Source organism: Cyprinodon tularosa, unplaced genomic scaffold, assembly GCF_016077235.1.
Source record: "Cyprinodon tularosa strain WSP-4 unplaced genomic scaffold, ASM1607723v1 ctg312, whole genome shotgun sequence".
Taxonomy (NCBI): Eukaryota; Metazoa; Chordata; class Actinopteri; order Cyprinodontiformes; family Cyprinodontidae; genus Cyprinodon; species Cyprinodon tularosa.
This window is the reverse complement of record NW_024039022.1, coordinates 1-25,479: the sequence shown is the minus strand read 5'-3', so window position 1 is coordinate 25,479 and position 25,479 is coordinate 1. Positions and strand designations below refer to the sequence as shown.

Sequence of the window (25,479 nt, the reverse complement as noted above, 5' to 3'; positions counted from 1 at the left end):
TCAGTCAAATCCTGGAACAGCCAAAGAATGAGTGTTCTCAGATTCTCTGGGAATGTCAGAACTGCTGCTGGATTACATTCTTGGCTCCACCCGCTTCACACTCACATAGACACACAAGACGGGGTGACTGTTGTTGACGTTCAGGACTGCATTGGAACAACAGTTCAAATATTTTTATCAAGTATCAGCTCGGAAATGATAGAAAAGGTCTTTAGTATTACATGAAAGTTTGTGTTTATTTTAGCATTAATGACAAGATAAACTTGTTACAGGTTAAAAAGTCAGAATCTTCCTCTCAACTCCAACATCAAACTCCAATACGTCTGACGTGGGTTTAAAACATAGTGACAGCTACCTTTAGCATCGCTAACGCTTAAGCTGCTGATGGTGGCGGTATGTTGGTGTGGGAGATATTTTATCGCCACACGTTGGGCTCTTCATTCCAAATGTCAATTTAGTTTTAAGCATCTAATGAAGTTGTTGGTGAGAAAACAAAGAAATCATTTATTGTTTTGTTAGATTTGACATTAAGGCCACTTTGTAGTTTTTTTGCAAAATGATCAACAACACTATGCAAGTGTTCAATGAGGCTCAACAGTCTTTATATTGGGAGAATAATACTGGCCTATTTTACACAAAAATGTAGACAGATCTTATTTTTCATTACTCAAAAATCCCTAAATTATTTTTTTATGCATGCAATACACTGCGAGGTAAGTCAGTGGGTCAAAAGAGGGACGTTATCTTGGTAAAATCAGCCATGCTTTCTGTTCATGCTGTTATCTGTAACAGTCTATAATCAGTTTCAACATGTGCTCACTGTCTGTGCTCTGGCCAACATCAGGACTTCTCCGCTGCATCGTAATCACTCTGATAATTACCCAAACTTTGTTTATGTTCCATTTCACTTCCCTTCTGAATTTTACGGTTATTCTAAAGTGATAAATAGGAAAAAAATTCTGTATGCTTGATGGTTATTACTGACATTAAAAATCCTAACTGACAGTAATAAGCTATCTGGAAAACAAAAAGTTTGGATTTAGGTTAAAAAAAAAAAGGCTAACTTCAGTGTGATGCATTGTATAGAATTACAATCAAGGGTCACATAAAAGGTTATATTTTGTTTTGCACGATTACCACTGATAGGGCTCTTGTACGAAAGATTTACTTTGGTAAACCTTTTGGGATAGATGTACATTTATTTGGACTGATCTGTTCATCGGATATCCTCAAACCAAATCTTTAATTGTGAATTGGACCGGCTCAGTTCTTAACCTCTTCAAAACAACCTTGCTTCTTAAAATTCTCCTGAGATGTTAAATCACTGGATATTTTCAGATTCAAGCCAAAATGTTTAAAAGCACTTATCTTCAATAACAAAGGGAGCTGGAAGAGAACAGGAAGAAGTTTTCATCAACAGCTGATATGAAGACATTTCTCGATCATGAGATAGACTCAGAGTTACTGTACAGTATGTACTCAGTCATCTCTAAATCACATCACAGGTTAAAAAACCTTAACAACCCAACACTAAAACATCCAGGTCTCTGGGACAGTTTTGATCATAGCGATACCAGCATTATCAGTAAAGGCCTATGAGCAACACCACACCATGTTAGAGGGATGCACCCAAACTAATGTACATTACTGTAAGGCCTGCTTTAAAGTATTCCAGTTGTACATATTAATGGTTTTGAGAAGTTTATGCATTAGAGAAAACTAAATAAAACCCTAAAATGTCTCAGTTGCCTTACAGCAAGTTCCTTTCAAATATTTTTCTAAAAAGTCTGCCCTGATCAAACGCAGAAGTACAGAGCTAATTACAGGTGCTGGTCATAAAATTAGAATATCATGAAAAAGTAGATTGATTTCAGTAATTCCATTTAAAAAGTGAAACTTGTATATTATATTCATACATTACATACAAACTCATATATTTCAGATGTTTATTTTGTTTAATTTTGATGATTACAAATGACAACAAATGAAAATCTCAAATTCATCATATCAGAAAATTAGAATATTACTGAAGACCAATAAAAACAAAGGATTTATAGAAATGTTGGCCAACTGAAAAGTATGAACATGAAAAGTATGAGCATGTACAGCACTCAGTATTTAGTTGGGCCTCCTTTGGCCTGTATTACTGCAGCAATGCGGCGTGGCATGGAGTCGATCAGTCTGTGGCACTGCTCAGGTGTTATGATAGCCCAGGTTGCTCTAATAGTGGCTTTTAGCTCTTCTGAATTGTTGGGTCTGGTGTATTGCATCTTCTTCTTCACAATACCCCATAGATTTTCTATGGGGTTAAGGTCAGGAGAGTTTGCTGGCCAATTAAGAACAGGGATACCATGGTCCTTCAACCAGGTACTGGTAGCTTTGGCACTGTGTGCAGGTGCCAAGTCCTGTTGGAAAATGAAATCTGCATCTCCAAAAAGTTGGTCAGCTGCAGGAAGCATGAAGTGCTCTAAAACTTCCTGGTATGTGGCTGCGTTGACCCTGGACCTCAGAAAACACAATGGACCAACACCAGCAGATGACATGGCACCCCAAACCATCACTGACTGTGGAAACTTTACACTGGACTTCAAGCAACGTGGATGAAGTGCCTCTCTTCTTTTCCTCCAGACTCTGGGACCTTGATTTCCAAAGGAAATGCAAAATTTACTTTCATCAGAGAACATGACTTTGGACCACTCACCAGCAGTCCAGTCCTGTTTCTCTTTAGCCCAGGCAAGACGCTTCTGACGCTGTCTGTGGTTCAAGAGTGGCTTGACACAAGGAATGCGACAGCAGAAACCCATGTCTTTCATACGTCTGTGTGTGGTGGTTCTTGAAGCACTCACTCCAGCTGCAGTCCACTCTTTGTGAATCTCCCCCACATTTTTGAATGGGTTTTGTTTCACAATCCTCTCCAGGGTGCGGTTATCTCTCTTGCTTGTACACTTTTTTCGACCACATCTTTTCCTTCCCTTCGCCTCTCTATTAATGTGCTTGGACACTGAGCTCTGTGAACAGCCAGCCTCTTTAGCGATGACCTTTTGTGTCTTGCCCTCCTTGTGCAAGGTGTCGATGGTCGTCTTTTGGACAACTGTCAAGTCAGCAGTCTTCCCCATGATTGTGTAGCCTATAGAACTAGACTGAAAGACCATTTAAAGGCTTTTGCAGGTGGTTTGAGTTAATTAGCTGATTAGAGTGTGGCACCAGGGGCCATCAATTTTGAACCTTTTCACAATATTCTAATTTTCTGATATGATGAATTTGAGATTTTCATTTGTTGTCATTTGTAATCATCAAAATTAAACAAAATAAACATCTGAAATATATGAGTTTGTATGTAATGTATGAATATAATATACAAGTTTCACTTTTTAAATGGAATTACTGAAATCAATCTACTTTTTCATGATATTCTAATTTTATGACCAGCACCTGTATGAGGCTTGTAGCAGGAACTCAACCCTGAGAGTTGTTCCCATAAGCCCTGATGGTTATAACCGTCTTGTTATTAGTGTTTTGATTACAGGTTAGTCCAGCAGAAACAACTGAATGTCATAGAGATTAAATCTGAGCAAACATAGGGGCCAATAAATGTTGGTGAGAACACGTTTTCCTTTTTTAAGGCTACTAAAAAGGGCAGAGGAATAATTAAAAGTACAATAAATAAAAAAAGTAATGAAAGTTATCCAAAAATATTTTGAAGAATCTGTTGACTTAAGATACCTTCAACAGACATTAGTTTCAAAGTTATAAGAGCGGCTGCCTTCGTGTTTTAAACCTTTCTCACATTTGACCATGTTACAATCACAAACCCTCTTAATGGGATCAAATTCAATAATGCAACACAGAGTAGAGCCGTGTGTAAAAGAAAACAACACATGGCTTTAATTTCTAAACAAGCTTTACTTCTCCTTAGGTCACCAATGAAATGCTTCACAAATCTGTCCTTTATAGATTTTTGGTAACATAAGGAAATAGGTTGTTATAAGAAATGGCCTGTACTTATAAAGCACTTTACAATATATTCAGACAGTGTTCCACTCACACGCCTGTTGTAGTGAGCTGCATTGTGGCCATAACTGCACTGGGGCAGACTGATAGGAAAGAGGCTGCCATACATTGGTGACACCAACAGCAGGTAAGGAGAGGGAAGTGTCTTAAACATAAACGAGACAGAACAGAGAAGAAGGGTCCAAATTTGGGTTAAAGAATATTTAGCTGTTAGTAAGACCTATTAGGACTTGTGAAAAGGGTCACAAACTGTTGTGCACACATAACTTTAGCTCAAATCTGAGCTGAAATTATTCTCTAAGATGTTGCTACAGCCTCTGGATGTATCGAGATGGAAAAGCCTAAAAGACGTGGTGCGAAAAACAGAAAAGGTCTTTCTACAAAGTGTTGACTCAATAAAAATGTAAGCCATGGGTTCCCCAGGTTTCTGTTTGATAATAAAAGGAAGCTATAATTATTTTCCATCCATGTTCCATTAATAAAATCATCATAAAATACAAAGTTTGTGGTTTTAACTCGAAAGCCAAAACATTTTGGAAATGTAGTCATCACTGTCCCAGTTCTCCTCAGGATGACATTAAGTGGAAAAGCATGGAGTCTATCTTTCTAGAAATCTGCTCAATAAAAGACTTTTTGTTTTGTTTTGGGGACCTCGACTCTGCAGAAGTTCTTATGAAAACCAGCAGGAAAGCATAATTTACTCATATTTAGCTAACGTTATGAAAATATATCTATTTATTTAATATATAAATATATTATTAATATTTATTTAAGACAACTGACTGATAAAGAGGGTGAAGGAAGGCAAAAGACAGAATATATTTTAAAAGGATGTTAAATTCATCCCTACAATAAAGAAGTCTTTTGAAGAGAGAAGAACATTTTTTTCTGTTTATATAAGGACTCCCCCCACTGGACGAAAGGGATCATTGCATACTAGAGCTTAGAATTTGTCTTTGAGGGCGCCTCTTCGGCTCTCCACAACCACTATTTAGTATTTTTCCATTGGATAAACTTTACATGCACAAGTGCACTCTCACAAACAACTACAGGTGCTTGGTTCCAGGTACTAAGAGATTCACTTCCATACAGAAAGCCCATATTCTTATCTTCAGGTAACACAGAGTACATGTCAGATTAAATAATGCTACTTCAGCAATAGGTGTTACTTTATTGTTTGTCTCGTTCCATGCCTGTTGGTTGTGCTTTTCTTTTTACATCTCTTTGCAGGTGATGAAGCTGACTGAAAATGTTCTATCATTATCTCCCTTTTATCTCCTTTCTTTCATCTTTCTCTTTTTTTCTGTTTTTCCTCCTCTGTTCTACTTATATTTCAGTGTCCATATAATCTGTAATACTCCCTGCATAATTATAATAAAGCAATTTATATGCACAAATCAAGCGGAACACTATGGCGATAGCCGTACTGCTTCACTTGTGAAAGTAAAATCTGTTGGGCTTTTTTTGGCATCAAGACAATTATTCTTATTGCCACACTGCCAGAAAAAAAAGAGAGAATTTGTATTTTCCCTAAAACCCTAAAACTAAAATTACAAAAATAAAAAATGCAAATTGGTTATTTCAATCACAGCACACCATGACACATCAACATTTTATTGTTTTATATAAGTATGAGCAACAGTGACACAGCACAGCACAGACACATGTTGTTAACTCCTTAGAGGAAACATGGATGCTTTGGTTCACTCTGGTTACCTAGGGCGATGAGGACAAACTTACAGTACATGAGTTGCAAGCTGTACATACGTGCACCGACATTATGCTCTTATATAAATAGTCTTCACAGTATATCCAACACCATTCAGCCTTGAACGAGGCAGTCACAAGCAGAGAGGAGCCACTGTCCCCCTGGTCCTTTGTCTTGTAAGAGAAAAAAAGTGCAAACCCTCCCCCCCAACACACATAATAAACAGCTTTGAAATTCTGAAATCACTATGCAACAACAGAAGAAGGAGAAACAATTAAAGCTACAGTACTCATACAGACTAAAAAATGATTCAAGTGTACCATTAAAAGGTTTCTGTGAAGCAGCAGCTGGGTTGTTTTAATGCTGTGACCTGAGCTCCATTAAGCCTCAGTCTATTAACCCTGGAGGATCGCACCCATAAATCGGACGTTTGTTCGAGACAAACACCTGATTTATACACAATCTTTGAGTCGCAGTGGCTCTGGGGGGTTGTTTAGCTGCTCCAGGTTATGTCCTTAGGTTTTTATTAGATGCATTCATTTTATGTCTGCAAACATTTAGACTCAGCATTGTTAACATGACCTTACACAAATACCCAACAGGTTCTACTCCTCATGATAGTAAGAAGGGCATGTTTGACCAGTTCTTGGAAGAAGAAAAAAAGAAAATCTTGAACATTTACAGAAAATTTATTTGACTCCTAAGAAAGCTGAACTTAAAAGTATAGAGGATGATGTTTTTTTTTTTTTTTTTTACACGTGGATCATCAATAGTCTGAAAGTGGAAAAATTGCAAATCTTCTTTTGGAAAGTAAGTTTGTATGAGCGATGCAGACAGCAACTTTTAAACAGAGCCTGCATGAGCAGAAATGGGCTCTTGCACGTGTTTAATAGGCATTCCCTCTCAAGAGGGGGATACAGGGTTGTGCATTTGAATTTTTCTTTTTAAAGTGGAGAGGGTGTGTCTTTTCAAAAATTCACCACTATACATTTAAATTTTTCAATTCCTGACCTCTTATAGTGAACAATCTTCATTAATTCCCCCTTCATAAGCCATATAAACCATGAGAAGTTCATAGCTGCTGTATTTACCACTATAAATAAAAGATTGGCACTCAGATGTTCAGTCTAGAAAGATTAAACAGCAGGAAATTCAGTTAAAACTGCATAACTAGGACTGCAATATAATTAGAACTGCATCCTATTTAATCATATTAATTACACAAATTAAAAGTAAATAAATAAAATATTTGTTTAAATAAAAAATTTCAAATTCGAATTAAATATGATCCATAAAGGGACCTATAAATAGAGTTAAACAATATGTTAATAATGAAAAAAACACATTAAAAAAACTACAATCACATCCTGGTGATATAATAAAGGTAATAAAAGACCGCAGTATCCATGGAAGGACAAAGATCAGTGTTTTTTAAAGCTTATAGCAGTTGCACATCCCTTGCCTGTTCAATCATGTTTCATCTGACTCACTGGGCGTCTTCTAATAATCCAGGCTGCCCTGCTCCATCCCCTGGTCTAATATGCAATTATCAGAAAAAGCTCCAAAGTCCATGAAAATATGCTTTTTTATCCCTTGATAAAACCTCATTTGTTATAGAAGTTGTTTTTACTTTTAACCAAAAGGAGATGCTGCAGTTTTCCAACCTGTGGTTGGACGATTATTCATCTGGAAGCAACATAAACACACTGCACTCTACACTGTTTAAAGCTTCTTCACTCCACTCGAAATGTAGAAGAAAACAGAGTTAGAGGAGAAATCATTTTTTGGTAACTATTTCATTAATCAAAAACATCAAGACAATTGGCCTTACTTGAACTTGTTCTATTATCTTTCCCATTTAGCAAAATAGGCCTGTTAAGTCTTATTATTATCATCATACCCCAGAGCAGGGGTCTGCAACCTTTAAAATCCAAAGACCCATTTTACTCTGAGTCCGGCTGAGTAAAAGTCATTTAGAAATGCAAATTTTATATAAAACCTTTCAAAATATAAAACTTATTTTTGTTGAATATCTATTACAGGGAATCTGTTACCATTTTAATACATTTATTTGTATTTTTAGCCTCTAAATGAGGAAAAACAATTCATGAAGATGAAGCATGGATTTTCTTATATAGGATATTTTTTATGTAAAAAAACAAACAAATCCAAGCTAACAATGAGAAAAGTAGATCTTAAAACATATATTTTACTTATTTTAATATCATTCTGTTGTGAAAATGCAATCAAATATTAAAAAAAGAAATTATATATATATCTTAAGACTGGTGTTGTATTATGCTGCATTAATTCTTTATATATTTGAAGGTTCTTATTTAGAGCCATTCTAGATCTTCGTAAGAGCCACTCGAAGCTTTGGAGCTGCAGGTTGCAGACCTCTGCCTTAAAGCAGGAAGACGAGGAAATATCTTATTTATTATTATTCAGGATTTATCAGAGGTGTCAATAACTGTGCCACTTAAAGAGAATAAATAATTGTTCAGTATTCTTCTTTAAGGTGGATTTAAAAAAATGTAATTAATGCTTTAAAATTAAATAATTGGATATTTGTGACAGATTCTGCTGCAACAGATTTACTTTCAGCCTGTTTACACATCTTTACCAGGCCAGCCAGTAAATGGGGATGTATACAATACAGCTCATATATGAACCTTGAACCTTTTCTGTCTCCTTCCTATTTTAGGTCCGTGTTGTTTGACTGAGGTTGGATGGAGCTGAGTGTGGCTTGTTTGTTTCGATGATTATATGCGCTATTTGACTTGTTGGAATCTCCCTTTTTGTGCCTCCTTCTCTTTAACTCCTGTAAACAGTTCACACCTCTTCATCGGTGCCGCTGGCCGAGCGCTCCTGGAAAACAGACAAGCAGATTATTTTACACTCTGCTATATTCTCCATCCAACAGTTGCATTATATGAACAGAAACACATTTCATTTTCTATATGTTCTATAGTTGTGTATCCATTCAACTGAAACTTGAATTTTAAGTGAACTTTTAAAAGTTTGAAAAAAAGGGAAATGCAAATGAGCAGTGTTTCCATTTGTTTTGAACGAATTAACAAAGCATTGCAAAGGCGTCCTATGTCCTTGTCCACATTACGTCGTCAAGCAAGTAAAGAGGGAGTAGAGAATGTTATTTAGCAATGACCTCAGGTCAGTAATGGAGGAAAGTTTTAATGAATGGGTTGCTATCGGGCAAGTTGTTCTTATGTTAAGATGTCAGTTAGTAATGGCGATGCACATGGATGTAATTTTCAGGGGGTTGCACTTTTTCAAACATCCATTTTGGTCCCCTGGACGTTTTACTGTCAAAAAACAATGTTACGCTACAGTAAACAGACAATCGTCAAGCACTAGGACCAAGCGGAAAACTGCAGCTCAAGCTGAAGCACACTTCCCTGAGTTTAGACCGCACACAAGCTCCTGATTGGCCCTCCGTCTTTTCTTGTGTGATCGGCTGTCACTCCTGAGGAGCTCACTTTACAAACATCTGATGCGCTACTGAATCGGGTCTGTGATTGGATGGTCAACCACGCTGAAATTAGTTATATTAAAACATAGTTGCGTCCCCCCCCCCACTTCTGAAATCAAAATTTCATCCATGGCGATGTTGCTTCTAGTCATGTTTACAGACATAATAGGAACATCCAGGACAAAACAACTTATCAGTCATGTGAGGTAAAGGTTCTCTACATCAGAAATGAACGGTTAAACTGTTTCCATCTCTCGTTTTGCGCATCAACCCTTTTTCTCTAATTGCCAACAGTACCTCTAGCGAGTATAAATATTATATTGTTAATTATAGGAAGTTTATTCACATTTTTTGGCATTTCCTTCAATGTAACGAGTTGATGCTGATGATCTTTTTTTCTCTTTATTATTCCCCTTTATACTTCAGGTTCTCACTGATAGGAATGTATGAAGTTTCTTTCTTCTTTCTTAAGTGAGAGCTGGACCCAGCCCAGGGTTACCTCCTCCTGCTCCTCCTCAGAGTCGTCGTCGCTGACGACCGGTTTGGCCCTGGTGCGTCCTGTCCGCCTGCTGCGTCCTTTCCCTCGATCTCCTCCTTTATCCTTCCGACTCAGGCGGATTTTCACTTTGACTGAGCGAGCTATACACAAAACACACAAATACAGAGAAAGAATTTAGAATATCAGTAAATGGAGGAATATGAGGATGGATTATGAACCTTAGTAGCAATAAATGCATATAACTAATACCAATCTAAACACCACAGGACTGTTTTACTAATTGCTTCCACTATGTTTTCATGTGAGGCTAACAATGAACATAAAACCATGCCACACTTTTCAGACTTTAATGTGTAAAAAAATAAGTAAAAACATGCATCATATCTGATCTACTTTATAGCTATGTGCTGCTTTAATACTCTGAAGTGTGTTTTTCATGTGTTTACATTTGAAATATTATGAATACTTTTGCACTGCACTATAAGTTTAAACTGTTAAGTTATATAAAAAAATTTTTACAAGACATTAAATATAAACAGAGTTTCTGTTTGTTTGTACATCAGCGCTCACATTCTGACTCTGATCCATCCTCCTGCTCTTCCTCCTCTTCCTCACTGTCCTCTCCTTCGCTCTCCTCCTCCTTCTCAATCTTCTGCCTCAAACTGGTGAACACGGACTGCAGCACAATGGAGTCTTCATATATCTGCCAGAAAACAAGCACGTCGTCATCTTCGCACCTTGAATGATGATGTGGTCCCGTCAGGAACAAAGATCCCAGGGGGACTTACCAGGGAACCCTCTAGGTTGAAGGTCTGAGCGTTCTGGAAAAGCAGCATGACATCTCTCTCCAGGTCACCCAGACTGCGGTAGCGATGACTTCGAATCCTCTCCTGCAGGAAAAAACACATCACATTAATCGTAATGAAGGGAATAATCATTGATCTCACACTCAAAAATGATCCAACCTTGATCTTCCTGAAGTCCACTGGCTTGCGGATTAGCTCATAGTACTCAGGCAGTTCCTTTCGCGACGGCAGCTGAATGAAGACCTCACTCAGCTGACGCCCGCTGGTGCTGCAGGACATTACACCGTCAGTGAGAAACTAACCAGCTCTGGTCCCCTATTGGTCTTATTTGCATTTCTGGAAAGTGTAAATTATATTCAAGCTGAGGAATCATCTCTATATGCAGTGTTGGGCACGTTACTTTGAAAAAGTAATTAGTTATAGTTACTAGTTACTTCTCCCAAAAAGTAACTGAGTTACTAACTGAGTTACTCCACAATAAAAGTAACTAGTTACTAGTAAAAGTAACTATTGCGTTTCTCGCCCCCGTAACCCTCACCACCCGGCCCCCACCTTCTCGCGGTGTGTTTCAAAGCCAGCTGAATAGAGCGGACGACAAAGACAAGAACCTGCAGAGAGTTTAGCATTTATTGCAACTCAATGTAAATGACAGGGGGGAACGCCATGTGAAGTTTTTTAACAGGGCATTCAGATCTGGTGAGTATATGAAATTGATAACTGGGGATGTCTAATTCTGAAATCCTGTGTGTTTGGGTTGTTATAGATACTGCAACATCTATCTATCATCTATCTATCTAGATGTATACTCTGTGTGTGACATAAAATATGGATCTCCATCCCTGCCACAAAGGCCATCAAATAATGTTTAAAATAAAAAATACAGTAGGTTGAAAAGGCAGAGTATCCATCCATCCATCCATCCATCCATCCATCCATCCATCCATCCATCCATCCATCCATCCATCCATCCATCCATCCATCCATCCATCCATCCATCCATCCATCCATCCATCCATCCATCCCTTTCATTTGATCGTTCACGCTCTCCATAGTTCTCCTGTGGCGCGAGCACAGGGCGACTGGTGCGCGCCTTTAGCGAGCATGCGCGTTTCCTGTCGCTTGCGCGGTGACTCGTGCCGCCTGCGCTGTGCGGAGATGCAGAGGAAACCGTATCTGATGGGGAAACGCAGCTCGACGTAACACCGGTATTTCCATCAGGAAAAAGCTGTTTTGCTGCTGGAGTCCTCCTCACTCTCCATCTCTCTGTGTGTGCTGTACGTTAACACCCACCAGCAGAAACACCCACCTACCCAACTGACAGACGGAATCTCACTATACATCAGCCATTCTCATCCTCCCCTCTCTCATGACAAGGCGCGCACCTCTGGATGACCTAAAAAATAATCTTTAATATCTCTTAAACAAAAGTAGCACAAACAATATTTTTTTCTGCACAAATCTGCACTAACGTTGCACTAACCATTCAGTCTATTTGCAGAGTTTTTTGGCGTGGGTGGGGTGTCAGCTTCACGCAGCTGCGCACGAGTTCTATCATGAAAAAAGGTTCATTGTGCGACCTGAATAACGCGCAGTAACGGGGTGTCTGCAATGGTAACTGCGTTATAGTTACAGTCAAAGTAATTAGTTATATTACTCGTTACTAAAAGAAGGTAACGGCGTTAGTAACGCCGTTACTTTCAACGCCGTTAGTCCCATCACTGTCTATATGCATACCTAAATATATTACAGGTAATTTGGAAAACAGGTACAACAAAACAAAAGAGATTGACTTTTGCTTTCAAAAACAGCTTACTGATTTTCAGATAAAAAATGGGGTACCTCAGGGCTCTTATTTAGGTTTCAGAGCTTTTTCAGCTCTTTTGTGGAATCATTTCTTTGAATTTACTCAGATGACACCAAAAGTGAATGTCCTTTCTTTTAAGATTTTTTTTTTTTAGGTTGGAAATAATGATCCGCTAAATGTAAAAACCCTTAGCGTGTACAAAGTTGATCTACTACCCAGGTAAACAGTTTGTATCTGTAAAATGAGCATTCATTCTACACTGATTAAATCAGATTTCAGCCTTATTGCGTTGCTATGTCAATCAGATCGGTCAAGGCCATCAGAATCAGCAGTGGTGGCTGATCTTAACTTAACAATATTGGTGAGGAACGTTTTCTTCAACCAATCAGATTTCAGATTTACCCCATAGGGCCAGCTAGAGGGCCCGCCCCACATCAGCCTTTTCTGTCACCTTTCTGTCAGTTAAAGCAAAAGGTCTACTGCAATGTTAAGCTAGAGACAATCTGCACATTAGATTTCCTTTTGTTAAAAGATTTTCTGGCCTCAATTGCAGATACTAAATAGAGATACTAAATAGAGATACTAAGTCTAAGAAACTAAGAAATCCTACCAATGGCTAGACAAAGCCAGACTGAAGGACAGCACAGAGGCACTCATCATGGCTGCACAGGAGCAGGTCCTTAGCACAAGAGCAATAGAAGCCCAGATCTACCACACCAGACAAGACCCCAGGTGCAGCCTGTGCAAAGAGGCCCCTGAGACAATCCAGCACATAACTGCATGGTGTAAGATGCTGGCAGGGAAAGCTTACATGGAGCGCCATAACCAAGTAGCTGGAATAATATACAGGAACATCTGTGCAGAGTATGGGCTGGAAACCTCAAGGTCAAAGTGAGAAACACCTCCAAAGGTGGTAGAGAATGACCGAGCCAAGATCCTGTGGGACTTCCAGATACAGACGAACCGAATGGTAATGGCAAACCAACCGGACATTGTGGTGGTGGACAAAAAGCAAAGGAAAGCCGTTGTGGTTGACATTGCAATACCAAGTGAATGCAACATCAGGAAAAAAGGACATGAAAAACTATAGAAGTACCAGGGGCTCAGAGAAGAGCTGGAGAAAACCTGGAAGGTCAAGGCATCAGCGGTACCTGTGGTCATTGGGTCCATCGGGGCAGTGACCCCCAAACTTGAAAAGTGGTCACAGCGCATCTTTCTGCATGGAGTTTGCATGTTCTCACTGAGCATGCGTGGGTTCTCTCCGGGTACTCCGGCTTCCTTCCACAGTCCAAAAACATGACTGTTAGATTAATTGGCTTCTCTAAATTCTCCTTAGGTGTGAGTGTGTGAGTGAAGGGTTGTTTGTCCTGTGTGTCTCTGTGTTGCCATGCGATGGACTGGCGACCTGTCAAGGGTGTACCCCGCCTCTCGCCCATTGACGGCTGGAGATAGGCACCAGCACCCCTCGCGACACCATTTGGGACAAGTGTGTCAGATAATGGATGGATGGATATAAATTCGGATGTCAAGGGGTTTAAGAAGTAGAAGTTGAGGGGTGTCTATTTTGGGACATGTTTATTTATTTAACTGAAATTAGTATAAATGCTATTGTCATTTGATGAAACAAAAGACTCAAGACTGACACTTTTAAAGAAATAGATGGAGTCCTAACTATTTAAAGTTCAATGGTCCTTGCAAGAAGATTTTCCTCTAAATATGATATTGAGGAATAGATTCTAGTAAAGATGTAATATCCCAAATAATTCCTCTAAAACTATTCTTCTACTGTTTGTACCTCTCTCTGAGGTAATTTCTCTCACCTGTCTTTGTATTTGATGACAGCATCCACGATTTTCCTCATCTTCTTTGTCAGACCGGGAGGATTGGGGGAGAGTTTCTCAGCAGGCGGTCTTCCCCTCTTCCTCTGCCTCTTCCCATCATCATCCCTGTCCCCCCGTCCGCGGCTGCCAGAGGAAGAAGACGGACCTGGAAGATCCAGATCACGATCCCTCTTCCTCTTCCGGGTTGTCTTTTTGTGACGCACCTCTTCCTCCATTTCCTCGAGTGTCCCCTCCTCAATTGCCTTAACATAAACAAAAGCTCATTAGAACCTCTGGAATATAAATTCTCTGGAAACTTTGATTTAATTTTTTCAGGTAGTCACCTTTAGCCACTGTTTCTCTGTCAGTGAATCGCTGTAGTCTACTTCCTTACGCTGTCGGGAACCTCGCCCAAACATTTTTTCCTCCTCTTCCTCACAGGTCAGACGCTCAACTTCAGCATCATCCTTCATGATCCAGGTGGGCAGCTCGTCCTCCTCCATCAAACGAGGTTTCCGCCGAGGATTGCGAGCCTCCTCACGGCGCCTGTCCAGGTCCATACGCTGGGAGAATGAAAGGTCTGTTAAGAGAAACCACAGAGCAAAAAGGTTCTAAGTTCTAATTTTGGTTTCAGGGACGGACCATAAACTGCTCAAACTCCTCTTCACTCCTGGCAATCATTTGGTTGACAGTTTCATCGTCTGGCACCTCGTCCTCCTCCTGAAAATAGCAGACACACATTGGCGAGCAGAGCAATAAGAGCACAGGGTGCAATGTAAATCCAGCCGGTGCAGGCACACACATTCACGAGCTCTTGACCCCAGACCTCGTCTTGCTCCTCGTGCTCCAGGATGGCCTGCAGGAAGGCCCGGCGCTCATGGCTGGAAGACTTCTGATCGAACATGCCTGCCTGGATGACCTTCTGGTCCACATTCAATTTGTACTTGGCCGCAGCCAGGATTTTCTCCTCCACGCTGTTGACGGTGCAGAGGCGCAGCACTCGTACCTCGTTCTGCTGGCCGATACGGTGGGCTCTGTCCTGAGCCTGCAAGTCCTACAGAAAAACAGTTTGTTTTCTAATTTGTCATTTTCCTGCACAAATCAAAAACTTAGTTCTAAAAGTAAAATGAAAACATAATGCAATATTTTTTTAATTATATGTGAGAGAGTAACGAACCTGATGAGGGTTCCAGTCAGAGTCAAATATAATAACGGTGTCTGCAGACTGCAGGTTGAGGCCGAGGCCTCCAGCTCTTGTGCTCAAGAGGAAAATAAAATACTCCGACTCTGGGTCATTGAACGTCTTCAGAAGCATTCCTCTATCTTCAGCCTTTGTGGTGCCTGGTGTGAGGAGAGGAAAAGGCAGTAGGGGCAAGAACATAAAATTGTTAAAGGTAAAACCTTCAAAACCTCTGAAATTTCTCCTGTTTTTTCACATTACAACCAAAAACTTTCAGGTCTTTCATTAGGATTTATATGCAAAGCAAACACAAACAATCCCAAAAAGAGGAGGAAGGAAAATGATACATGTTTTCTTTTTTTTTTTTAGCAATAAGAACTAATCATCTATGAGAAAACTGTATGTAACCATCTTTCTGCACTAGCAGATTTGAAGACAATTGCTCATTCCATGAAAAAACTAAACTCAGATTGGACACAGAGCTCCAGTGAACATCAATGTTCAAGAATGAGCAGAGATCCTCAGCTGGTTTTGTTTCAGAACTTTGACTAGGCCCTTTGATATACACTAGTCATCCTTTCTGGGACATAACCGCCCTGTATTTATTTCCATCCTTCTTCCCATCCAGTTCAGCTTCCCAATCACAGCCGAAAATAGGTATTTCCACAGCATGATTCTGCCACCACCATGTGTAAGTGAAGAGGTAGTTTTTTCAGGCTTGTGTGTAATGTTAGTTTCTCCATACAGCAAAAGGATCAACTGTTGGCAGGTCACATGAGGTAGAGCTGTGAAAGACTTTCTGTTCTCTGACCTACCCTGGTAAAAAAAAAATGTGCTTTATTGTATTTCAAGTATATTCATATTTCCTATAGTTTACTGAAAATGTACTTAGACAAATTGTACTTTTTGTAAATATATAAAAAGTATACTAACATTACGCTTTCATGCTAATACTTTTAACACACTTTAACATAATTACACTATGTTACACTTTATAGAAATATATTATTAAAAAAGTATACTTTAAGTGAAAGTTATGTGTAATTTCTAAAGTGTACTTATTTTAAATTTGTTTTTACATATATTTTTGCTATATTTTAAATTGTATGCTCAAAGTTGTCATTGTAACGTACATTGAAAGCATATTTTAAAAGTACACATTTTAATATCGACACTGTAATATTAAGTTTGAGTGCATTTTAAGTTACATTTGAATCTAATTATGAAGTGAAGTTATATACGCTTGTACTTCAGGTAATTCTTTTGGAAAGTGTTCAATAGTATAACTACAAAAATGCACTTAAACCCTATTATGCAATTTTGTGCTGTGTGTAAAGTACACAGATAGCAATTATTGCAGTTGTTATGTAATGTTTAATAAGTTTTGAAAAAGAAATATGATACAATACATCTTACACACAAAACCACATTGAACAAAACACTAAATGTTCACTTCAAAAGTACAGGTGCACAAAAATGTGTGTTCTGCTGAAAAGCAAGTGGTTTAAAGCTGGTGCAGTGCTACATTATGATCTAACAAATAGCATAACCCACATTGCAACAGAAAAGTTAATACTGGCCAAATGCAAAAGAAATAAACTTAACACATTACAATTGTCTCAAGTGTTCAAAAAAGAACATTTCATTAGTATTGTTTAATGGATCAAAGCAGGGCTACTGCAAACAAGACCAATTGGTGAGTGCACATATTTAAAAGTCGCTGACAGCACTTCATGCATATAGGAGTGATATGTGGAGGTTGTTTGGCCTTGATGTCTGTAAAGTAGTAGCTCCCCAAGAATTTTAGTCTTGGGGAGTTTTTGGTTCAGTACTGATATCAGAATTCCCATAGACTTTGAATGCACCACACCTGCACAGCAGTTAGTCACGGCTCCTCCCTGCTCAGAGCTAGCGTGCTTTTCTTTTAAGGCCTTGGTCTGCATGGAGAGAGGTAACTTTCAAAACATTCCCATTTGGTTTTGAAATCTTAAGATATCTGTATAAAACGCGATTTTGATTATTATATTTGTATTGTAGAAACAGGAGATGTAATCGGTTGAGCAGGAAGATTTGCTGTATTATTGTGTTGAAGAATATCCTGGTGAGTTCACATGAACCTGTGAATGAAATATATATATTTTTTGAGATGTAAAACCAGTCAGGATATAATGTTTTGTAATATATGTAATTTTACTAGCTCTTTTGATTTATTGAATGCATTAGCACAGTGAGAAGGAGGCTAACACACCCCCCATGTGCTCTTCTAAAAAAGAAAATGCACTTTCAAGCTAGCTACATCTTGTGTGATGTTGCTGTAAAACCCCCACAAGGGGTTAACGTAAAATTAACCCTTCATAGGTGTCCTGGATTGTTTTTTCCAGATACAAGTATTGACTACTGACCATAATGATTTCTTAGACAGTGAACCACATGTAAATTGATAATTTTACTTTATATTTTTGTCTGTATAAATGTGGTAAAAACCAATTTATATTATGGTGATTACATGATTTATTTTCCAATTGAAGTAATTGCTCTGCACATTTGTGTGCAGGCTGTTTTTTTTTTTACATAGTTGCAGAATCTGCTGTTACAGCTGAGCAGTTCATTGTATGGACTGGACTAGACTCCACCAGAGATGTTGATGCAGAATGTTCCCAATGTGAATGCCATCCGGTTCCCTGGAGGGTGGTAGGAAAAACAAGGAAACTTAAGGATTTTTCTTCCCTTTCTTTCTGCGGATTCATAATTTTTTTCTTTTCTGAGATCTCTGACAATTTTTGTTGTTACTTTGTTTAATTTTTTTGATCAGATCTGATAAAACCACTTGATGCATCAGATTTATTTAAATTCAACTGAAATGGACAATTTTTTTTTCTGGTGCACTTATGGACCCTGGTATATCATACTGATACAATTTGTCAGACTTTTCTGATGTACTGCTCAAAAATACTATGAATTTACAGTATCTCTCTGTTTGGTTAACAGACGCTGTTCTTCTGGAGTTTCCGTAGACAAGTGTCTCTGATGTGCGCACGGCCATCAGACGAAAATGTAACAATGAGCAGTTCAGCCAAAAAAAGGAAAATAATGTGTGGTGGGCGTGTTTTTGTATGGTGGGAGGGTTTAGGGGTGCAATAATAAGGAATGTTGTTTTTCATTGTTCAGTATTCCTCTGCGTTCTTTAAAGTTTATTTGTAATGTTTAGGTCTGCTGCCTGAAATTGACATATTTCTACAAAGTGTACTAAAGTACCAATATTTGAAAATGTGTTGTAAGTTTTATAATGAAAATGGTTAACGTCGATATGTAAATGTTTATACATTCTGAGATAGTACAAGTTATATTATTTGTAATGTACTATAATTTGGACATGTTTCAAATACATTAAAGTATATTTTTTCATCTGCACGGAAGTATATCCACAAGTCTTTCAGCATTTAGTATACTGTTAATACATTTGCAAGAATGTGCAAGGTAGAAAGTAGTATAGCAATGTAATGATAAAGTATATTTACTATTAACTGCAAAGTATGCTTTTTTAGTAATTGGAATAAGCCAACAGTATAATTAAGCATATTATTACCACAGTAAGAGTATATTAAAAGTATAAAGCTTATATATTTTTAAGACACTAACAAATCATTTTTAATGTAGTTATAATACAACCATAGTGCACTTTAATTTGACTAATTAAGCATATATTAGTACATATAAACTCATATACTTAAAGTATACAAAATATACTTTAAGTTGTTCCACTTTAGCACATCAAAGTACACTAAATACACTTCAAGTTGAGCTTGTCCACAATTTAATTACAATTAAAATATATTTAGTACAAAATTAGTTGTTCCAAAATAGCATCCTTCAAGTTAACTAATCATAAACACACTTAAAGTATAGTAATGATTAGTGTGCCTTCAAGTACACAAAAGTATGCTAAATTTTAGTACACTTAGCACATTTATTTTTCAGCAGGGTAACCTTTCTGTTCCACTGACCAAACCATGTTTCAAATTTCTCTAAAACGCTCACCCGGGCAATTTCCAGTGTTTTTTGGTCTTCATGACGTTTTTGTGTCATAATGTTCTCTAACAAACCTCTGGGGCCTTCGGAGACCAGCTTCGATCAGAGGTGGGTAAAGTACAAAAACATTAAACCTAAGTAAGAGTTGCACTACTTCAGCATTTTTTTTACTCAATAAAAGTACAAAGATATTTAGTAAAGAGGCCACTCAGATATTGAGTAATTGTTCTATGATAACATCTTAAATATATATTTAGAAATTCTGCAGTTAGACAGACATTATGTGAGAGTCCTGGTGTTTTTAAGACTAAAATAAATAGGAAAGGTACAAATAGCAATATGACAAAAATACAAATTCCTGCAGAAGAAACCATTATTTCGAAATCCATTTTCTTAACAAAAAAGTTATGAAATCAGTCCTTGCAGTGACAATTATACATCTGTTAGGACAGGGTAAGACATTTCCACTTCCAATATCCATCTTTTGTATTTTCTTTCCTTATCTCTGTTTGGCTCGAGTTACTTATGGTGGAACGTGTAGCCTTAACTTTTACTCAAGTAAATGTAAGAATTACAACACATTTAAACTCCTTGTAAAAGTATATATTTTTGCAGGCATTACGCTATTACTTTAAGAATTAGGTGACTTCTGGAGGTGGTGGTTTCAAAAGTTAACTTTAACTTAACTTAGTGTAAACCACCACCAGCAGAGCAACACAACTTTATGTCGCTCTGCAGATTAAAATCCCTAAAATATTATCAAAAAGGAAGAATATGGAAACATTCAGAACGTATGACCTCCATGACTTCCTTTTTAATAGTGAGAAATATAGCAGGTAAATTCCCATAGTTAGTAACATTATTCTCTAACCAGATGGTCAAAGTCTTTTGTACGTTTTCAGCCCAGTGGAAGTTTTAGAATATGTTGCTTAGAGTAACTACTTAGTTCATAAAATCGAAAACACTTTAAAATTAGCTAGATTTAAAGCTTTCATGGTGTAACGTTTCAGGATGTTTTGTTTCGACAGAATATTGTATTTTAAAGGAGTCCTTTCAAAGTTCCCTCTGTGCTTATAAAGACATCGGAAAAGACGTCTTACCATCCAGACGCAGGTATTTGAAGCTGCGGTAGGCAAAGTAGTCCTCCATGATGGTCATGAGGGAGGTCATCTGACAGAAGAGCAGCACTTTATGGTTTGTGGCCCTCAGCTTCGGTAGGATCCGATCCAGCACCTCAAACTTTCCTGAAGCTCGATAAAGGTCAGGACTAACAAACAGGAAGAGAGTTAGAACGGAAAGAGCTGATGTCTTATGCAAACTAAGATATAAGAGCTTCCTTACCCCTGGACTATCCCACCAGAGAATCCTAAATGTTCTGAGAAAGATTCCTAAAAACACAAACAAACATTTTCTGTCATTCATCCCGATGTTGATCTTTTGATTGACATCCTTCATTGTTAAAGGCCGAGGCATGCACCTCAATCTGCTGGAACATATATGGATGGTTACAAATCTTTCTCAGCTGCATGATTGTGTTCATCAGAGTCTTTGTGCCTCCTTTTCCCTGTCCGAGAGACATAAGATAAAGATAAAGAACATTTCATGAGTACAGAGCGTGATTGTTCCATCTTACTGCATACCGAGGTTCAAACTATCTAGAAGAACAAGACCTTGAGTCACTGTAAGAAAGGTTTCTAAGCCTTCACCTTCTTATCCTTTTCTGATCCATCAGTGAGCAGGACTCCTTTGGCCTGCATGTGCCGGTACAGGACCCTCTGGAGAGCCGACATGTCACACTTGATGACATATTCCACCTGATGGGAGGAGAAAAAGCTCTTTAAGTCTTTCTGATCAATAAAATGCTAAATAAATACTCAGGATTTATCAATCAGATGTCACGATGCAGATTAGGAGTTTTGATCAAGAATTAACTTACTGTTTAAATTTACAGCGGATGGTTTTTAACACGCAGTTAAAAGTAATGAAGGTAAAACATGATAGTATTCCCTGGGTGACTTGACTGTCAATAATGACCATAAATCTTGAGCAGAGTTTAAAGAAGGGGTTCTATTATCGGACGTGAATAGATCTACAATATATGGCCTATAACAGGCATCCCCAAAGTCGGTCCTCGAGGGCCGCTGTCCTGCAGGTTTTAGAGGTTTCTCTGCTTTAGCACAGCTGATTCTGATGGTTGTAGTTCAGCAAAAGCCTGTTTATCAACTATCACTGTAAATCAGCTGTGCTGGAGCAGGGAAACCTCTAAAACCTGCAGGACAGCGGCCCTCGAGGACAGACTTTGGGGATGCCTGGCCTATAAGAACCCCTGCTGATGATGGGTTATGGCAGGCAAGTCTTGAAATAAATGATTAAACATGGGCGGTTTTCACTACCAAAATGGTCCAAAGCATGACAGGTCTTCCAGCGTACCTAACTATATGAAAAACAACTAGCCTCGTTTGTCAAAGATTCAGTCGTTCTCAACTTTATTATCCTATCCCTGACTGCAGCTTCAGGACAGCAGATATTTCCTAATAGTATGTTTACCCTTTCTAGGAAATATGCAAATATGTAAATCTCAAGAGAAAACATTTGTCCCTGGTGACGTGCCTCCATTACTTTGAATAAAACAACAATTTCCTGAGTTCATATTTTTCTAGCAAAGCAAGGATCGTAGTTTTCTGGTCGATCTCTGATCTTTAAAGACTAGATCTGCTGATTGATTCTGAGTTGAATTGATATTGATTTATAATTTCAATGTTCCAATCAAATATATTACACATAACAACCCAAACGTGTTTTAACTGCACATGGGGTAGTGCTCTCAAGTATAAATGAATAGATTAGAAGATTAAGAGATACGGAGATAGATACGGGTATCTTATTCTCAACAGATCTCACAGCACCGATTGATCAGTGCAACCTTATTTTTATCACTGATTAATAAATCCTCTTATATGATAATTGAAGGATCTGTGTTGCATATTTTTATCAGTAAAGGTAACAATAAGGGAGGCTTTTATTGTGGCGAAAAGTAGTTTGTATCTGGAGTTTTTTAATGTGCTGAGAGAAGAAACTCGTGCCTTCTCAGGAAGCTGAGCCTCCACTTCCTTCTTTAATCTTCGTAACAGGAAAGGACGTAGAACTTTATGCAGGCGACGGATGATCAAGATGGTCTCCTCTTCATTGAGATCCACCTAGAAAGGGAGAGTGTTTGACCAAAACGACACCTTGTTTTAACGTCTAACTAAAAACAAAACCACAAGCTGTCTAAATCCAGGATACATCAGCAGGTAATGCCCACCTTCTCTCCTGTCATTGCAAATGGAGCATTGAACCACTGCTCAAATGTGCTGCAGCTTTTGAAAATGGTGGGCAGCAGGAAGTTGAGGAGTGCCCACAGCTCAGGCAGCTTGTTCTGCAGTGGCGTCCCGGTCAGCAACACTCGCCTTGGAGCGAGGTAGTGGGTGTTTAGGACCTGGGTCAGCTTGCAGTGGTGGTTCTTCATCCGGTGGCCTTCATCCACAATCATGTATTTCCAACGGATCTGGACGACACAACAAGAAAACCCATTTTACTCACGCTACAGCTTCGCAGACCTAACCCTCTGCGCTTGTAATCAAACACATCTGAAATTAGGAACTGCTTTAGAGGACGATTTCTTGTCCACTTTGTCCTTGAGCATCCTGAGTCCTGAACCAGAACCCTCACCTAACCCACCTGTCAGCCCGTTCTGGAACCCTATAAGACAACATGAATGCATGGCAGCATGATGGCCACAGAGGACAATGGGGAGAGGCCATGTCAATGTGTTGCTGAACCTAGGAGAGAGAACTGAGACGCAGCAGAGGCGGGGGGTCAGACTGGCCAAACTCAACAGCTTACAGATGATTTGGGGGATTTAAAATCTAACAAATGGAAACACAGCAAACAATAGCGTCAAAATATAATAAAACAGGGTATAAAAAGCTGCGTGCAGCGTATTAACATTCGATGGTGGAACTCATTATGTCAGCTTGAGTTGGATTGTGTCTTGTGTCTGTCTTTCTGTCCTCTACAGGTGCTGGTCATAAAATTAGAATATCATGAAAAAGTAGATTGATTTCAGTAATTCCATTTAAAAAGTGAAACTTGTATATTATATTCATACATTACATACAAACTCATATATTTCAGATGTTTATTTTGTTTAATTTTGATGATTACAAATGACAACAAATGAAAATCTCAAATTCATCATATCAGAAAATTAGAATATTACTGAAGACCAATAAAAACAAAGGATTTATAGAAATGTTGGCCAACTGAAAAGTATGAACATGAAAAGTATGAGCATGTACAGCACTCAGTATTTAGTTGGGCCTCCTTTGGCCTGTATTACTGCAGCAATGCGGCGTGGCATGGAGTCGATCAGTCTGTGGCACTGCTCAGGTGTTATGATAGCCCAGGTTGCTCTAATAGTGGCTTTTAGCTCTTCTGAATTGTTGGGTCTGGTGTATTGCATCTTCTTCTTCACAATACCCCATAGATTTTCTATGGGGTTAAGGTCAGGAGAGTTTGCTGGCCAATTAAGAACAGGGATACCATGGTCCTTCAACCAGGTACTGGTAGCTTTGGCACTGTGTGCAGGTGCCAAGTCCTGTTGGAAAATGAAATCTGCATCTCCAAAAAGTTGGTCAGCTGCAGGAAGCATGAAGTGCTCTAAAACTTCCTGGTATGTGGCTGCGTTGACCCTGGACCTCAGAAAACACAATGGACCAACACCAGCAGATGACATGGCACCCCAAACCATCACTGACTGTGGAAACTTTACACTGGACTTCAAGCAACGTGGATGAAGTGCCTCTCTTCTTTTCCTCCAGACTCTGGGACCTTGATTTCCAAAGGAAATGCAAAATTTACTTTCATCAGAGAACATGACTTTGGACCACTCACCAGCAGTCCAGTCCTGTTTCTCTTTAGCCCAGGCAAGACGCTTCTGACGCTGTCTGTGGTTCAAGAGTGGCTTGACACAAGGAATGCGACAGCAGAAACCCATGTCTTTCATACGTCTGTGTGTGGTGGTTCTTGAAGCACTCACTCCAGCTGCAGTCCACTCTTTGTGAATCTCCCCCACATTTTTGAATGGGTTTTGTTTCACAATCCTCTCCAGGGTGCGGTTATCTCTCTTGCTTGTACACTTTTTTCGACCACATCTTTTCCTTCCCTTCGCCTCTCTATTAATGTGCTTGGACACTGAGCTCTGTGAACAGCCAGCCTCTTTAGCGATGACCTTTTGTGTCTTGCCCTCCTTGTGCAAGGTGTCGATGGTCGTCTTTTGGACAACTGTCAAGTCAGCAGTCTTCCCCATGATTGTGTAGCCTATAGAACTAGACTGAAAGACCATTTAAAGGCTTTTGCAGGTGGTTTGAGTTAATTAGCTGATTAGAGTGTGGCACCAGGGGCCATCAATTTTGAACCTTTTCACAATATTCTAATTTTCTGATATGATGAATTTGAGATTTTCATTTGTTGTCATTTGTAATCATCAAAATTAAACAAAATAAACATCTGAAATATATGAGTTTGTATGTAATGTATGAATATAATATACAAGTTTCACTTTTTAAATGGAATTACTGAAATCAATCTACTTTTTCATGATATTCTAATTTTATGACCAGCACCTGTACTCACCTTGGGCCCGCACTTGTTTGTCCTTGATGATGTATCGTAAGTAGTGAGTAAAACATTAAATTTGCCGCTGCGCAGCTGGGGGACAAAGCTCTTCTAGCAGCGGGAGATCCCTAAAACACAAAAAAAAATATTTTTTTTTATCCTTTAAAAAAAAGCAAAAACTACATACATGCTGAAGGTGTCTGCGGGTGAAAACTCACTTGTAGGACACTTTAACAACCGATGGGGCCCACTTATCAAACTCATAAACCAGTTAGACAACGTTCTGCCAAACAGATTCACCTCAGTTTTCATGTGAACCAAAATAACAACCACATGGTTTCAAAGACGGACATTTATTTTTATCTCATCATGGAAGCAAGGATTAACTCACGAGAGGGGGAAAAAATTGATGAGGTAGGGTCCATTGAGCCTTTTTTGCTCCTGGGTAGGTGTGAGGGCAATCTCTGGAGGTTT

The 25,479-nt window shown here is 38.7% G+C and overlaps 1 protein-coding gene and 1 long non-coding RNA gene across 3 annotated transcripts; one reads left to right on the top strand and one right to left on the bottom strand.

Moving 5' to 3' along the window:
* Positions 1-7,822: 7,822 nt before the first annotated feature.
* Positions 7,823-23,378, bottom strand: LOC119788247 (transcription activator BRG1). Of its 2 annotated transcripts, none has more exons than XM_038292454.1 (16): positions 22,652-23,378; positions 22,431-22,544; positions 21,054-21,161; positions 20,825-20,911; positions 20,689-20,735; positions 20,448-20,614; positions 15,316-15,479; positions 14,941-15,192; positions 14,781-14,858; positions 14,483-14,701; positions 14,139-14,401; positions 10,674-10,782; positions 10,497-10,598; positions 10,279-10,411; positions 9,709-9,848; positions 7,823-8,587 (listed from the first exon to the last, which is right to left on the bottom strand). In XM_038292454.1, exons 1-16 carry the CDS (start codon positions 22,877-22,879, stop codon positions 8,552-8,554), a joined length of 2,247 nt encoding a protein of 748 aa, XP_038148382.1. In that variant the 5' UTR covers positions 22,880-23,378; the 3' UTR covers positions 7,823-8,551. The 2 variants fall into 2 exon arrangements, with proteins under 2 accessions (XP_038148382.1, XP_038148383.1); XM_038292455.1 differs by having other exon boundaries at positions 14,965-15,192.
* On the top strand, positions 16,448-18,400 carry LOC119788248. Its single transcript, XR_005281440.1, has 4 exons — positions 16,448-17,269; positions 17,356-17,419; positions 17,873-18,009; positions 18,307-18,400. It is a non-coding gene; the product is annotated as an uncharacterized LOC119788248 (long non-coding RNA).
* Positions 23,379-25,479: the final 2,101 nt, after the last annotated feature.

Bases quoted from the DNA above. Each gene is read 5' to 3' on its own strand.
- LOC119788247 (XM_038292454.1), bottom strand. From the start codon at position 22,879: ATGATTGTGGATGAAGGCCACCGGATGAAGAACCACCACTGCAAGCTG. The intron at 20,615-20,688 runs GTAAGGAAGCTC...CCTGTTTGTTAG, and splicing joins TCTGGTGGGATAGTCCAGGG to TCCTGACCTTTATCGAGCTT. The intron at 10,783-14,138 runs GTGAGAGAAATT...AATGTCCTGCAG, and splicing joins GTCATCAAATACAAAGACAG to CACCAGCGGGCGTCAGCTGA.